Source organism: Aphelocoma coerulescens, chromosome 11 (genome assembly GCF_041296385.1).
Source record: "Aphelocoma coerulescens isolate FSJ_1873_10779 chromosome 11, UR_Acoe_1.0, whole genome shotgun sequence".
Taxonomy (NCBI): domain Eukaryota; kingdom Metazoa; phylum Chordata; class Aves; order Passeriformes; family Corvidae; genus Aphelocoma; species Aphelocoma coerulescens.
In genome coordinates this window covers 19444770-19459909 of record NC_091025.1, presented here as the reverse complement: position 1 = coordinate 19459909, position 15140 = coordinate 19444770, and the positions used below count along the sequence as shown (strand labels likewise).

Here is a 15140-nt window from a genome sequence, read left to right as displayed (position 1 = left end):
AGCTGCTGCCTGTGCTAGGGGACCCTGGGGAGGGTGCTGGGGCAGTGGGCTGGGTGGGAGGGGTGAGGAGGGGAAGGTGGGAAGAGAAGACAAGTCTGCAAGGAATCAGGATTTATTAGTTCCTCTGTGTATGGCTTTGGAGACCTGGGGCCATATGCCTGGCTTGGGTTTATAGCCAGTGGTGGAAGACTTGAAATTATTTTTCCTGTTGAAAAAAAGCAAAAAGGCCAAAAAGCCAAAACTTTCCCTTGCATGTAGAAGACCCATGTCACCAAAGAAATACTGTGTGAGGGAATGAGCCAGATGAGCTGAGTACAGAGTTCTATCATATGGAGAAATGAAGTGCTGTTGCAAAAGGGAATATTCTTTGAACTGCTGTTATGGTTGCTGATGTTAGCAATCAGCTGTAAGTAAAACAAATGCAGGAGGGTAATTAAAGAATGAACTTCTCTACCATGTGCAGTTCCCCAGCAGAAGTGCAGGGGACTGGTTGGGTTGTTGCATAACAACACACACAGGATTCAAACAGTTGAGGTCAGTTGTTTTCGCTGGCCCGTTCTGTCCGTGGAAAGAAAGAATGTAGTGAGTGTACTTCATCTTTTTTAAAGCCTGCTAAGGGACCTTTAAAACTTTGCTTATAAAACATGGTTTATACAATTTTTTCATCCTCCCCTTCAGCTTCCCACCTCCTCAAGAAATAAAACCCAGCTCTTTCCCTCCAAGGCCTGCTGTACCCTGTGTGCTCCATCACTTCCTATAAAACTACTGGATGTTGCAGGGGCAGCATCCCCACGTCCACGCAGAGGGAGCAAGAATTTTCTGGCCTTCTGCTCTAGGTCTGTGTGGTTTTATGGTGTTATTGGAAGACCACCACCTTTTTTCTCAGTCCAGGGCTTTTTTTTCCCCCTCTGTTCCCTGAATAAATGTAGTGCCATGAATAAAATAAACACTGCTGTCAGTCTCTCTGCATATTTTTTCAGTGTGCTTCATTATACAGGATTCTTTCAAAAGAAATGTAACTCACAGTCTTGGCTGGTTCCCAGCACCATTAAAGGTCTGTTGGCACTTTTCTTAAGAATCTGGTGGTTTGCTTCTCTTTTTTATAGAAATTCATTTCACCTTGTGCTCTGCAGAATGTCTGCTGCCCTTCAGCCCAGCTGTGGCTGCACAGTAACTCCTCTCTGCCACTTGCAGATTGCAGATGCCCTTAGAAGTTTCTGGAGGTGAAAGGCATCAGTGACTTTTTTACCACCAAACTGGACCAGTAGATGACACAGAATGAGATGTCAGTCCCTAATCCTGGAGTAAAAAAAAAAAAATAAAATGGCTCCGTGAATGGCTCATTGTTAAAAGCACATGAAGTCATGTTCACATCTGCAAGGTAAGGGTCTGACTGATTCGTTTGGCAGCATTGCCTTTCTTGGTTTTGGTTTGGGGTGGTGGGATTTTTTTCTTTTTGGTTTGTTTTTGAAAGGAAAACTCAGTTTCCTGATAGTGATGGTGAAATTCCAGGAGTGACACTTTTACCTGTCCCCTTAATCTTGTAGAGCTCCTTGGCACAGGTCCTGTGGGGACTTCAGCTGCTGCTGCCTCTGGTCCCAGCTGTGAGAGCTGGTGGCACCCCTGGTGCTCAGGCTGGGGATTGTCACCAGTGGGTGAGGCCTGGGGGGCTCCAGGGCTGCTCTGTTTATTTTCCAAGGCCTCAGGGCTGGAATCCAGGTGGAGGTGTTGAAAGTGTGCACGGGCCAATGTTGTAGCTGAGGAGAGGACTAGGACTCACTGCCACTTTTGGCTACAGAAGCTGCACTTTTTTTAACCAGACAAAAAGCCCAGGAGTCCCTCACTGAGGTGTGGTGTGTGCCCAAGGGACCCTGGCCAAACAGGCACGGTGCTCTGAGCCAGTGGAACTCGCCTGGATATTCAGTGCAGGAAGCCCTTAGAGGCTCCCCTTCATCTCAGCTTCTTTCTGCTCTTCTCTCTGGACTGCTCAGTTGGTAGGGCTGGGCTTTGACCCCTTTCCTCAGTTGGTAGGGCTGGGCTTTGGCTCCCAGCTGAGGAATCCAGGTCTCATCACTGTTCCTGAGGTGCCTTTCCCAGTGGTGTCACACTGGCATGCTGCAATGCCCAGCTTGGCTGGACGTGGTGGCATGGAATTGTCACACTGTTCAGCAGCATCACAGAGATCTGACCTCATGACTCCCCACCATCCCATACAGTTTTCCTTCTGCTTAAAGTCTGTGTCAGAACTTGCAGTTTAACTCTTCTTGTATTAATTCCTACTTCTGACTCAGCAAAATGATTTGCCCACCTCCCATGCTGCTGATGGCTTCAGAACCAGTGTGCACACCACACTCCCACACTGGGAAAACGCACAATTCCCTGCACTAAGGCGCTCAAGGCTACCAGATGTTTTCCTAAAGCAAGTTCTTTATTAGCTTTTGAGGGTGGGGCTTGTTTTTTTTTCTTTTCCCCCAGCTGAAAAGCTGAGAAAAAGCTTCAGCATTTTTTACATTGAGAATTTCAAGGGGAAAAAAGCCTCCTGTCTGATGCCAAAGTTAAACTCTAATCACTGCTCAGCTCTCCTGGAATTTGGCAGCATACCAGTGCTCCTTCCCTTCGGTAGGTCATGTGGAAATACCGGAGCCTTTTCTTAAAGAACCTCTCAGCTTTTTTCAGGTACTCGCACAGATGTGACTTTCCTGTTAGGATTCTAATGCCTTTTACACTCTTAACTGCATTAAAGCACCATTCCTAATAAGCACCATTCAGATCTACAAAATTTTATGTATAAGCATTAAAATACTTTTAAGTGTGTTAAAACTACATAAATGCAGCTTTAAAAGTCTGGTTTTCAGTTGATACTCCTATTCTGCTGGAGTAGAGTCACAGGCTTTAATCTTGGAAATAGCACTTAAATGTGATTAATGAAAAAGCCCACAACTGGTTCACAAGTTTATGAGAGGTTGTAGGAATAGCTGAGATGAAGGTTGAGAGGTGAGGGTCTCTTTGTTCAGTTTGTTCACTGAGAATATTTAAGATTCTCTTTCAACTGCTTTTTACACCTAACTCACCAGCTGGTTTTAATTTATGACCAGTGTCCCGGAGATTCTTTCTGATGGGGAGTTTTTTATTCTGTCAAAGCTGACCTAACTGTTCTGTAACAAACAGATCATTTAATTACATACTTGGTTTTCCCCTCAGTGCTGTTTCTTCCTTGTTCTCACTCCTCAGTCGTGTTTTAGCTGGATGTGAAGAACTCCCTGATGAATTCCCTGATCTGATTAGCTCGATACTCTGGTGGTGTCTTGAGTGCTGATCATTGACCCAGTTCCCCATTTTCCTGGTCTCTGTGAGCAGGCACACAATGGAATGGCAGGCTGTGCTTGGAAAGCTTGGAAACTCCTAAAGCCAAAGTTATCTGAGAGCGATCTGATCTGCCTGGGATGAATGCAGTGACCTTTTTCCTGGATCAGGACTTTTATTTACATATTAAACGTAGACATTTTTTCCCTTCCAGTGCTGCAGAGCTGAAAAGGTGCCGTATCAGGCAAGAATGTGTGTAAAGGATTCCTTTGTTAAATGTTGGCAGCAGCCTCAGCAGGCCTTGCCAAGTCAGTCCAGCCCACCCACCCATCCAGGAGCACGCCAGGGATCCCCAGCACAGCCTGGGCCCTCCTGGCAGGGCTGGGCCCTTGCAGCTAGGAGCTCAGGAGCTGGGACACTCAGGAGCTGCCCCGGCAGCTGGGACACTCAGCACACCCTGGGACACTCAGGAACTGCCCTGGGACACTCAGGAGCTGCCCTGGGACACTCAGCACACCCTGGGACACTCAGCACACCCTGGGACACTCAGGAGCTGCCCTGGGACACTCAGGAGCTGCCCTGGGACACTCAGCACACCCTGGGACACTCAGGAACTGCCCTGAGACACTCAGCATACCCTGGGACACTCAGCATACCCTGGGACACTCAGGAGCTGCCCTGGGACACTCAGCACACCCTGGGACACTCAGGAACTGCCCTGGGACACTCAGCACACCCTGGGACACTCAGGAGCTGCCCTGGGACGCTCAGGAACTGCCCTGGGACGCTCAGGAGCTGCCCTGGGACACTCAGCACATCCTGGGACACTCAGGAGCTGCCCTGGGACACCCAGGAATTGCCCTGGGACACTCAGGAACTGCCCTGGGACACTCAGGAGCTGCCCTGGGACACCCAGGAACTGCCCTGGGACACTCAGGAGCTGCCCTGGGACACTCAGCACACCCTGGGGCATTCAGGAGCTACCCTGGGGCATTCAGGAGCTGCCCTGGGACACTCAGGAGCTGCCCTGGGACACTCAGCACACACTGGCACCAGGCCTCCCTCTTGCTCCAGGAACACCCTGCTGGAGCAGAGCTCACTCGCTGTGCTCTCCCTACCCTGGGAATTGGCTGCCCAAAACCAGAGGGGTTTGGTGTGGCCACACCTCCCAGCACCCCCAAACTGCTCCCATGATTTAAATACATGTACACTTCATGTCCTCCACTCCATGGGAAAAGGAAGTTATTAAGAAGTTTGCAGAAGGGTGTGCAGGAGGCACTAAGCAAACAGCCAGAATAAAGATCTCCTACCACCTCACCTTTGCTAAACCACTCAACCATCTTTCCCCTTTGTCCTTCTTCAACACCACCTTTTGATTCTCTTTCAACACACTGATGTATTTTGGTTAGAACTGCAAAAGGTTGACCAAATTAATACTCATTGGATGTTTCAAAAATGTTTTCTTTGTTTTGATCAGGGTAGTTTTCTAGAACTGCCACAGCAGTCCTTCAAAATAAAGGCTAAATGTCTGTGCAGGTAAATATGCATAACTTGTGTTCCTGAAACAGCCGTGGAGCATTAAGTTACAATCCAGAGCCACTCTCCTAAGTGACAACCACATACTTATGCCACTTCCTGCAAGAAAAAGAGCTTTGTGAGCATTCTGATTTCCCCAGAGTTATACAAGAACTGAAATAAGAGACTGTAAACACCTATTAGTCCAGCCCTGTGCCATAGCAGGATTTCCCCCTTACACTTACATGATTTCATGTTGTTAGGCCAGGTTCATGTGACCCAAGCAGAAGTTACCCTCCTCCATGCTTTGCTCATGTTTCCTTTTTTTTTTTCTTTCCCTGCCACTCACTCTTCACCAAAGGGCAATGACTTTTACACCCCCCCCCCACTCTTCACCTTGCTTGAGAATATTGGCCTCTCCCAGGCCCAGGGTGTAGCACAGAAGCTGTGGCAGGACTTTGCACAGTCAGCTGTGGCTCCGGTTCACCAAGCCGTGACTGTCAGTGGTGAAAAACCCCCGACTCTTTCCCTGGTTCTCTCTCCGAGGCTGTCTCCTTGCCCCTCCTTCTTTGGGGATGTTAACTCAGAGGCCAAATGAAAGAATATCTTGAAATTAAAAATCACATGTAAAGGGCAGAACCCATGAAAAGAAGGATTAAAGGAGTTTCAAGTGAACTGAAAGGGAGACATGAAGTAAAACACTCAGGTAACTGAGAGGAAATCCCAAGGTGGATAATCCAATGTTCATGGAAAACAGAAGAACCGTAGCAGGAAGTCAGACTCTGGGAGGCCAGAGGAAGATGCTAGAAGAGTTAATGTGTTAAAGTCCCGTCATGTGGAAGAGGTGACAATGTAGGCTGTCAGTGATACGAAGAGGAGCACGGGTCTGTCAGAGCCTGTCTGATAACGATGGCTGATCACAGGATGCAATACGGAACACTTGGACTTCACCGTGGTACACAGCAGTCTGGCTGTGTTAAAAAAAAAATAACTTCGCTGCAGTTATCATGGGGGGACCTGGATTTGCCAGGTTAAGTTGCAATTTGTCCTTATTTGTCGTGACACAGCAAAAGGAAAAGAACCTCCAGAACCTGATTCACAGCCAGTCAAGACTACCTTGGAAAACGTCACTGTTTCGAAACACAGCACTCGTGGAAGAACAGCCCGGAGGTTTCCGCTGCCGGAGCCGCTGGGGCGCAGTGTCAGCGCAGGGGCTCGGCCGTGAGCCCGGGGCAGTTCCCGAGTGCGGTGCCCTGCTCGGAGCCGGTCCCGCCACGGCCGAGCTCGGGGCTGTGGGCGCATCTCGGCGCCAGCAGCGGCTGTAGAACCCCGAGCAGCGAGGCCAGCCCGGGCCGGGCGCGGTGCCCGGGGCAGGTGCGCGGCCCTCCCCGCGGGGCGGGCGCGGCGCAGGCACCGCCCGGCTGCGCGCCCTCCGGGGCGGGCTCTGCCCGCCCTTTCCGCTCCGCGCAGGGGGAGGAGCGGCTGCGGCGTCGCCGCTCGGAGCTGGGCTGCCCTGCCGGGACCGGGACCAGGACCGGGATCAGAACTGGGATCGGGACCGGCATCGGGATCAGACCCGGGGCAGCGGAGCCCGGAGCGCGCCCCCGAGCGGCGGGGCGGGGTGCGGCGCTCAGGGCTGCGCGCCCTCGGCCGGGGCACGGCTCCGCACCGGGACAGCGCGGCAGCGCTCCGCGCCTGTCCGCACCGCTCCGCGGCACCGCTCCGCGCCTGTCCGCACCGCACCGGGGCACCGCTCCGCACCACTCCGCACCGGGGCACCGCTCCGCGCCTCTCCGCACCGCAGCGCGGCCCCGCTCCGCGCGATGCTGCCCGGGCGCTCCCCGCGCCGCTCCGCCTGAGGCGGGCGCGGGGCGGCCATGCAGTCCTCGCTGCCTTAGCTGAGCGCGGCGCTCGGGCCGGAGCCCGCGGCCACCCCCCGGCGGCACCGGCGGCACCGGCACCATGAGGAACGGCGATGACCTGGAGGGCTTCGACGGCGAGGCGTCCAGCGCCTCCATGATCTCGGCGGCCAGCAGCCCCTACCAGCCCACCACGGAGCCCGTCAGCCAGCGCCGCGGGCTGGGCGGCTTGCGCTGCGACCTGGACTACCTGCGGGGCACCTTGGGCAGGCTGAAGCTGGCCGAGGTGGTGAGTACCGCGGCGGGGAGCGGGGCTGCGAGCCGGGTGGCTGCCGGCAGCGGGGCCGGTCGGGGCCGTGCGGCGCTGCCGGGGGCTGCAGGAGCGCCTTTCGCCTCGGCCGTGTGCCCGCGGGTCACCGGCGTGCGAACAAACCGCGGCTGCAGGGCCGAGACATTCCAGCAGGCAGCTTCTCGGCAGCAGCACCACCCGTTCTGACCCTGTGCGGGGGCGTCGCGGTGCCCGGGGCTCCTCCCGGCCGTGCCGGGCTCCGCGGGTGCCCGGGTGGGACCCGCCCGGTGCCGGGTGCGGAGCGCGGCGGGCCCGGGATCCGCCCGGAGCTCGCAGAGTCCTCGCTCGCCTGCGTGCCGTCAGCGGGCTGAAGCTCTCTTAAATGCACGGAGTAAAAGGAAAAAAAAACCTTAAAAAAACCCCAAACACCAAACGCGAGGTTTTGTATTGTGTAATTAAACGTGAGCTGTGCTCATTCGTGTACTTTGGACACCTGACCTGTTCAGTTTGATGGAGCCCATGCAAGGCTTGGACCACCCCTGCAGTGAAGCACGTAATAAACACCAAAGCATTTCAGCAGTTTCTGTGGTGCTAGTGCTGATGTTTGCCTTCATCTGATCTGCTTTCCAAGTCACTATGATATATATATATATTTCAAATCAACAAATGTGTTTTCCAGGATATTAGGAAAAGAGGTGTTTTATGAACATGGCAATCACCTTGAAATAGATTTTTAAGTAATTTCTTACAGGGTACTGCAAATTCTTGTAACTTAAAATAGACGAGTTCTTTGAGAAGTGTGATGCCAGAAACATTTAAATATTTCATATATATAACTTCAGCATTTAAAACCACTGGTGGTTAGTACAAGGCAAAACTTGCACATACAGGTTTCATGAAAAACACATTGGAAGTATCCTAGTTTTAGCTGCACACAAGTTTATAGAGGACTGTTGTGATGAATGTGTGACCATTTTTTATGAATGCCCAGTAAAATCCAGGGTTTGGAAGTGTGATTTGTTTTCTTCTCATCTGCTCAGCGTAGGGTAGGATCTGTGCTCTGCAAGTGGTAGCAGTGAGCATGTTAGCCCAGCAGTCAAACAACAGGGACCAGAGTGTTTGCATTGTGTGTGTTCAGGACTGGAGCCAAAGGATCTGTCATCACTGTGCAACATCTACCTGTCTTCGAGCTGTTAAAAACTGTCCGTGTGGTGGAAGTCCTGGGGTGGTGCTGCCTGATACACTGAAATAATCCGCCCTCGGGATTTTTGTTTCAGTTCCTACTGCAGATCCTTTCTGCAGTACACTAATAACTGTGGCAAGTCATGTTAAAAACTTGTCATTAAAATGAGTAATTACTGATCGTAACTGAATCCTCTCTTATTAAATCTGACTTGCTTGGAACAAATTCCAGAGATACATGGAGTACACCTCGTAAGTTTTTAAGTTGTGTAAAGAAAGGTGGGGGAAAACCACACTCTGCTGGAGTTAGAGAGGTTTCCTTGTCTCTGGACAAAGACACTGCTGCTCCCAGTACATCGTTGGGAAGATTTACATGTGCAGAGTGTCTTGAGAGGAACTGAGCCGTGTTTTGTGCCCTTTCATAAGAATGATCTGAGCTATTGCATGTGGTTCCTAGGAGTGTATGAATCCAGGGGGGCAGCAGTTAAGAAGAGATTAAATTAGCTAGTGTAGGGTGGAAGGCTGTGCATCACCTCAGCCTGGTTAGTTGTACTCAAAAAACCTCCATCTCATTCATGGTAATGGAATAGCAGACTACTGACATTTGCAAACCAATGGAAAACTGAGCAGCGTTGGAAAAGAAAGAAGAGAGAGCACATTCCACTGTGTACTTAGGTTGCTTATTTGCCAAGTATAATTATTTCAATTACAATATTCAATAATACCTTTACAAAAATATTGTAGGAACTGAAACGTTACCAAGTCTGTAGTGTAGAACTCGTATCTCTTAAAAACAAGAAGGAACTCCTAGCACACACAAAAAAAAAAACATTACAAAAAGGAAAAAGGCAAGTACTGGTTATGATAAAAGTCTCTAAATGTCTTCTAGTAAAAAGAATGTTACAGGAAAGATTACAATGTATGTGCTTTATTTAGCATCAGGATTTGTCTTAAAATACATTTGTGATTGGCAGGCAAGATGTCAGCTCATGGCAAACATTGCTGCTTGTTCTAATCTTTGGTTGAAGAGCTTCCCACAAACTGGCCCGTGGTGCTGTGGGAAGGAAAACTGCTGCACTTTGTGGCTTGGATGGCCCTGCTTCCAAATGCCCGTTTTTGACTGTCAAAAGCAGAAGGAACAGGGAATGGGGAAAACCCCACATCACTTAAAATAGGTGTAGGGCTCTGTAATTTGTTGTGGATTTATCTTTATGGATTCAAATAAAGGGGTTGTTGCAAGAGGGAAACCATTCTATGACATTGTAGGCATATGGAGTAATTTATGTGCTGCTAGAGGGGACAGTAGTTTTAACTTATTTATATTTCAAGAGGATATGCCCCAAAGTGTCCTCTGAAGGGACACCAACATAATGGGTTATGGTGATGCTTCATGTATAGTATTGTGCAGCTTACTTCTGAGCCTTGTTTTGGTGTTTGCCAAGTTTAGATTTGGTTGCAGACCAGAAAACTGTACAATTTAAGGCTTGCAGCTCCTCTTTATGACCAAGCTGAAGAGCTCCTAGTCCTTGGATCTGCCTGCCAGTGGTCAGTGATGGCAGCGTGAGGAGCAGTGAGGGAGTAAGGGGAAGGGCCCGTGTGGAGCAGCTTGGCATTGAACCGATTTGCCTGGTTTTGGCAATGTTATTGTTAGGTAGGTGAGCTTTTCTGAAAGGAGTCTTTTGCTTGTGTCTCAGTGTTCTGTTGAAGTAGTTGTGTGTGTTTGTTGGGATCTGTGAGGGAACACCTGCTGTACTGGGGATGCAGCTGTAGCCTCTTTTCAGCAGCAGCTTGGAGGAAGGTGGGGAGTGCTGGACCACATCAGAACAGGGGCATTCAGGGCTGCTGGGGCGGCTGAGACACCTGAGGGTGTCACCAGGCAGGTGGGAAGTGACACACAAAGGGAAGTGGGAGGGGGGAGGACTTAAGGTAGCTTGGAGCTTTCATGTTTGGTTTGTGCCTTTTGGTTTTGTTCTAACGAGACTTTGAACTCAAAAGGGAAGTCAGGGAGAAGCCAGTACACTTGTGTGCTAACCAAAGAAATGTTTTTGCTTTGGAGAAGTTGTCTCAGCTGACTTTCTGGCATTGAAATGGAGCAGTACCTTTTCTCATGGAAGGTGTGAGAGAGAAGTGGCTGTGCTTGGAGAGCAGAGCAGGAATGCTCTCTAGAGTTTATTCTCATTACTTTCTGGTATGAACTTGCTTCTCATGCCTTTGAGGGCTTTAATACTTTCCATTGAGACTATTGTACAGTAATGAAATGGATATCACTGGAAAACTTTGCTGTGGATGTCCTCAAATGATTTGTTTTATTTCAGTACTTTCTCCCCATTCCCTTGAATTTCCGAAGGACGGTCTCTCCTTTTCCTGAGTGTGCTTGCTGAAGAAGGGTGTTTACTGTGTGAGGAGTCAGGAGGGGCCCATTCTGTCATCCAAAGGAGATGGGCTGGTTAGCAGGTACCACTTCTTTGCTGGAAATAGTTTCATTTTAGATGAGACTGTCTGCTTTTTTCCCCCTCTTCATTTAAGTTTTCTCTTCAGCTTTTCAAAATACATTATTATTATTACTTTTCCTTGATTACTGTAATTCTGCACCTCCAAGGATCATGCTGTCATTAAAGCTGGGCATAGACATATTCCCTACCAAAATTCCCATGGCCAGGCGTGGCTGCCCTTTGTCTGCTGCTCAGTTTTTCTGGGAGTGTAGCTCCAGGTGGGCTGTTCATCAGGCTTTAAGGAAAGGAAAACCAGGCAGGATCCAGTTGGGAACCCTGTTGGCTCTCACTGGAATCCTGCCAGGTTTGCACAGGCACTTGCTTTAAAGTAGCACGTATCACCTTTAACAGCTGGGCCAGTTGGTGTGAAAAATCGTGCCTGGTCAGTTCTTGTGACACTGGCAGCAGTTAGGAATGGTTGAACTGGAGCAGTGGGATCACAGAGCAACCTTCTGGTGGAAGCAGCAAGAGGCAGAAGCCCCTTAGCATGTGCTGGCTGAGAGAGGGTGGATGGCATTTGTGGTGGTTGGTGATGGCTTCTGTGGTTCAGACAGCCCTAGACTTTCTTCTCCTCATGTGTTTGTTCCAAATGCTACAAAAATCCATCAGAGATTCCTTTTAAAGAAGATAATACTTCTGCTTGGGAGGTCTCTGAGCTGCAAGATGCTGATGAGTGCACTGGGAAGTATCACTCCTGATTTGCTCTCGTCTTCTTGTCTATAGCATTTGATATGGCCTGTCAGGGGAGGCAGCATTTTGAGCTAAATGAAATCTGGTGGGAATAGCAGTTCAGATGTTCACAATTTTCGGAATAAAAAGTTCCATCTTCATTGGTGGAAAGTAGCTGAACATTGAAAAAAAGTTGTTTTGTGGCTTACTGTCATGATACATTTGCAGATTCAGAAATGGGTTGCTGAGGCCAGGGCTACAGTGAAACTCTCTGCTGTCAGGTTCTGCTGCAATGAAGAAAACAAAATTCAAAAGCCAGGAATACATGCCTACATGGGTAATAAGACTATTGAGAATTTTCATTGTTAATTATATTAGAAAATTAGAGTAATAACATTTATGTTCCAAGGAATAAGCTAATTGCTGACTATTAGAATCTGGTTGAAAGCTATTCTGAAGTGTTCAGTAATCTCATATTTAGTTATTGCTGCCTTCTTGTGCCTTGAGCTCAGCACCTCAGCTGCAGGGGAGGATTAGATGGAGCCCCCAGCCTCCCACCTGTGTGTGATGTGTCACATCTTAGGGCATGTCTGACTCACCTGCTCCTTTGCCCCTGCAGTGCTCTGGGTGTGATTCCTGACTGGGGGTGGGTAGCTGGAGCAGGGAGCCGGGTGTTTCACAGGCAGCTGACCTCTGTAAGTCAAGAGAAGTTACCAGCGGGCCACTGGATCAGTGTGAGTAAAGGGAGATTACTCCACTGCTTTTGCATTGTCATTGTGAAGTTTGGGTTTCTGTCAGTGGGGTGTTAATTCAGTTGCAGAGAGTTAGTAGAGGGCAGTGGGTGATGTTCTGAGCACAGTAAGTTCACAGCAGTCAGGCCATTGGTCCTGGTGGGAAGCACTTGGTGCTCTTGCTGAAGAGCAGGGCATTGCAGGAGGCACCCTAGCCTCAGAGAGAACTTGGGATCCCAGGCAGCCCTGTACTTGCCTTTTTTATTCATAGGTGATGGTTTCACCTTAAGGTTTAATTCTATTCATTTGTTCTGCACTCTGGAGGGATAGAATCCTTCCTTCTTTTCGCTCTGGATTTAGTTTGAGCAATTTATAGCTCTTTGTTCCTGAGTTAACATTGCCACTTGCCATAACTCCTCCTTACCCCTCCTGCCCTCAGCCAGGCTGGTTTGGGCTGGCCTGGACAAGGGGCTCTCTGCTCTGGGGCCGGCCGCCCTCCCGTGCCCTGTGGGCCAGAGGGGGTGGGCTTTCAGTAGCCACAACCTGAGCAGGGGTCACCTTTGGGCTGTGTGCCACCACTCTGTACAATGCCACTTTTCCAGCCACTTCTCTTTCATCCTAGGGTCACATTGGCAATTTATAATCATTCTGTGATGAACTGCATCATCCACCTCTTATTCTCTTATACTCTCCAAGCAATGAATGCGTGTTATTGTGAGAAATCAGTGTGATTTTTTTGTGTCATGTGCTGAATTTTGATTTTCAGTGGCATTTGTAGCTGCTTGTTCAGAAGATGTTGAGTATCCCAGCAGATACTGGTGATCTTTGGCATTTGGTCTTAGAAAAAGGCTGTTGTAATATCATATCAAGAGGATCAAATTTGTAGTGCACAAATATGCTTAGAAATCCTCTTCAGGTATCTCTTCAGTGCCTCTGAAACTCTTGATTTTTCTTCAAAAAGATTTCTCTTTAAAGGTTGTGGATCTGCATTGCTGTGTGGTGATATTTTTATCCTAACATTTACTGTGGAAGAATAATGAGATAACTCTGTTTAGCTTTGCTTTTTATTGTTTCTGTGTACAACTAAAGAAATGACTGTGGCTGTCTTCCCACAGAAAGGTGGAGGTTTTGTTTTCTTTCATGGTGTCTCTTAACTACCATCTGGCCATGGGATCATATCCTACTGATCCTACAGTAAACTCCAATACCTGTTAATATTTTCTCTCTTAAGATGGTGGATAGTTTTTAAATTCTGATTTCAGAAGAAATTCCTATAATGTCTGTGCCAAGCATGCTGTATTTTTTTCCCTTCCATTATGAACCAGTGCAATACTAATAGATGCACTACACGTAGTTCTCATGGTATTAATAATTGGAAAGCTACCTTTATTTCTTGTAATTTTTCTAGTAATGTTTTTGTTGATGAGGCTCCCTAGTGATTTAATTATCATCTTGAGATAAGAAGATGAGGACTAGAAATTTAAGAGCTTGTGTTTTTCTTGTAACATAATCAGTACAGGAGGAATCTGTTAGTTCTGGTAGGAGTTAGTGCATTGTTTTGTCAAATCAACTTGCACACTTTCCAGTAGCCATCATCATCCTGTGCTCAGAATTGCATTTCATCAAAATCTGCCTTGCTTCTGAACCTCAGCAAATAATTTTGTACTGAAACTTTGCATACAAAGAAAACTAAATGCACAATGATGAGACATCTTAACAATGGGTCAGCTGCTGTTGTTCTGTAGTGCTAAAGTCACCACTTATTAGAGCTGCAATAAAAAAATACATTCTTATTTAAGAAAAGAAAAGTCACCTAATTCTCAGATGATTTGTGCAGTTGCTTCCAAAACATGGAAGTAATGTTTAGGTTTCTCTGGAACTTGTACCATCAACTTCAGATATGGGAGGAGGGAAGCAGAAGCTGGTAACACCAACCTGATGTAGAATAGGTGTAAGAACATACAACCATGAGTAGAGAAAAAATGGCTCAGAAATATTCCTGACAATGGGCAGAGAGGTCCTAGAGCTGGTGTAGCTCTCACCCAAAGTGAGAGGGCCACTCACAGTCCTCAGTGTGGGTTCAGGTGAGCAGAGTATCCTCTGATGTTTAGTCTCACTGTGTGCAAATTAAACTGGGAACTATAACTCAGAGTATCAGATTCCTGACTGTGGTATTTAGTGAACTGTAATTAAGGCTGTGGTGTTTAATGCCTTAGCTTGTGGAAGAATATGATGTGTTTTTACCCAGACAAGTGTTCCAGCATCCAGTTAAACTTCTTTTCATGTGTGACTTGATATTCAGGTGGTGATGCTTGACACGTCTTTAAATTTTCTTTAGCTCATATGTAGATTCTCAAAGTGTTCAGGCTGCAAGTGAGCTGAACTGGTTGGGATTGTTTGCTTCATTCAGGATAGCCTGAAAACCCAGCAGCCAGTGCCAGTGAGTAGGAACACGTTCCCTGCTGTGTCTGAGTTGCACAAGGTGCTGCTTCTGCTGCGACTTTCACTGAAGCTAACCCGAGGTATTTTCAAATGCTGTAAATCTGCCAGAGATCCAGCACTACTCAAAACAGGTCTGGCAATTTTTTTCCAAATTATTTTATGAATCGAGTACAACCATTTCCATATTAGGAATTTTCTGTACTTTTGTACATTTTTAAACTGAAATGCTCGTGGCAAGGAAGCAACGAGCATGGTTGTGAATATTATTAAATGCTTAAGGTCTCCAAGTCTTTAACAATCTGTAGTAACTTCTCTCTCAGGAAATTATTTTCATGCTAGAAACTGATACTGCCACTTGAATGGTGTGACTTAGATTAATTAGTTGTTTGATCATACGCTCTTCTTAAAGAAACTAATTGTTGCATTTAATGCTTAGAACCTTTTTATCTAATGTAGATGAAACCTTTTATTAAATACAGCGATATTTAAATTTGAGATGACGATGTGATTAGTGACATTTTACAGTTCCTTCGGGAGCCCGGTGACAGGCTGGCGTGCAGGATGGTGCCGGGAGGCGAGGGCAGCCCTGCAGGGGCTCTGAGCTGCTCCCAGCACTGTGCAGGATGCGGCCGAGGCTGCTGCAGCCTGGGGCACAGCT

The 15140-nt window shown here is 48.0% G+C and overlaps 1 protein-coding gene and 1 long non-coding RNA gene across 2 annotated transcripts in view; one reads left to right on the top strand and one right to left on the bottom strand.

Annotated features, from left to right (window-relative positions):
- Positions 1-378: 378 nt before the first annotated feature.
- LOC138117170 (uncharacterized) lies at positions 379-6162 on the bottom strand. Its single transcript, XR_011154552.1, has 2 exons — positions 5064-6162; positions 379-1299 (listed from the first exon to the last, which is right to left on the bottom strand). It is a non-coding gene; the product is annotated as an uncharacterized lncRNA (long non-coding RNA).
- Positions 6163-6325: 163 nt separating this feature from the next.
- Positions 6326-15140, top strand: part of CMTM4 (CKLF like MARVEL transmembrane domain containing 4) — a 38022-nt gene continuing 29207 nt past the window's right edge. The window contains exon 1 of the mRNA XM_069026386.1: positions 6326-6966. Within this exon, the coding sequence (XP_068882487.1) occupies positions 6781-6966 (186 nt within the window). The 5' untranslated portion in view covers positions 6326-6780. The remainder of the gene's footprint in view (positions 6967-15140) is intronic.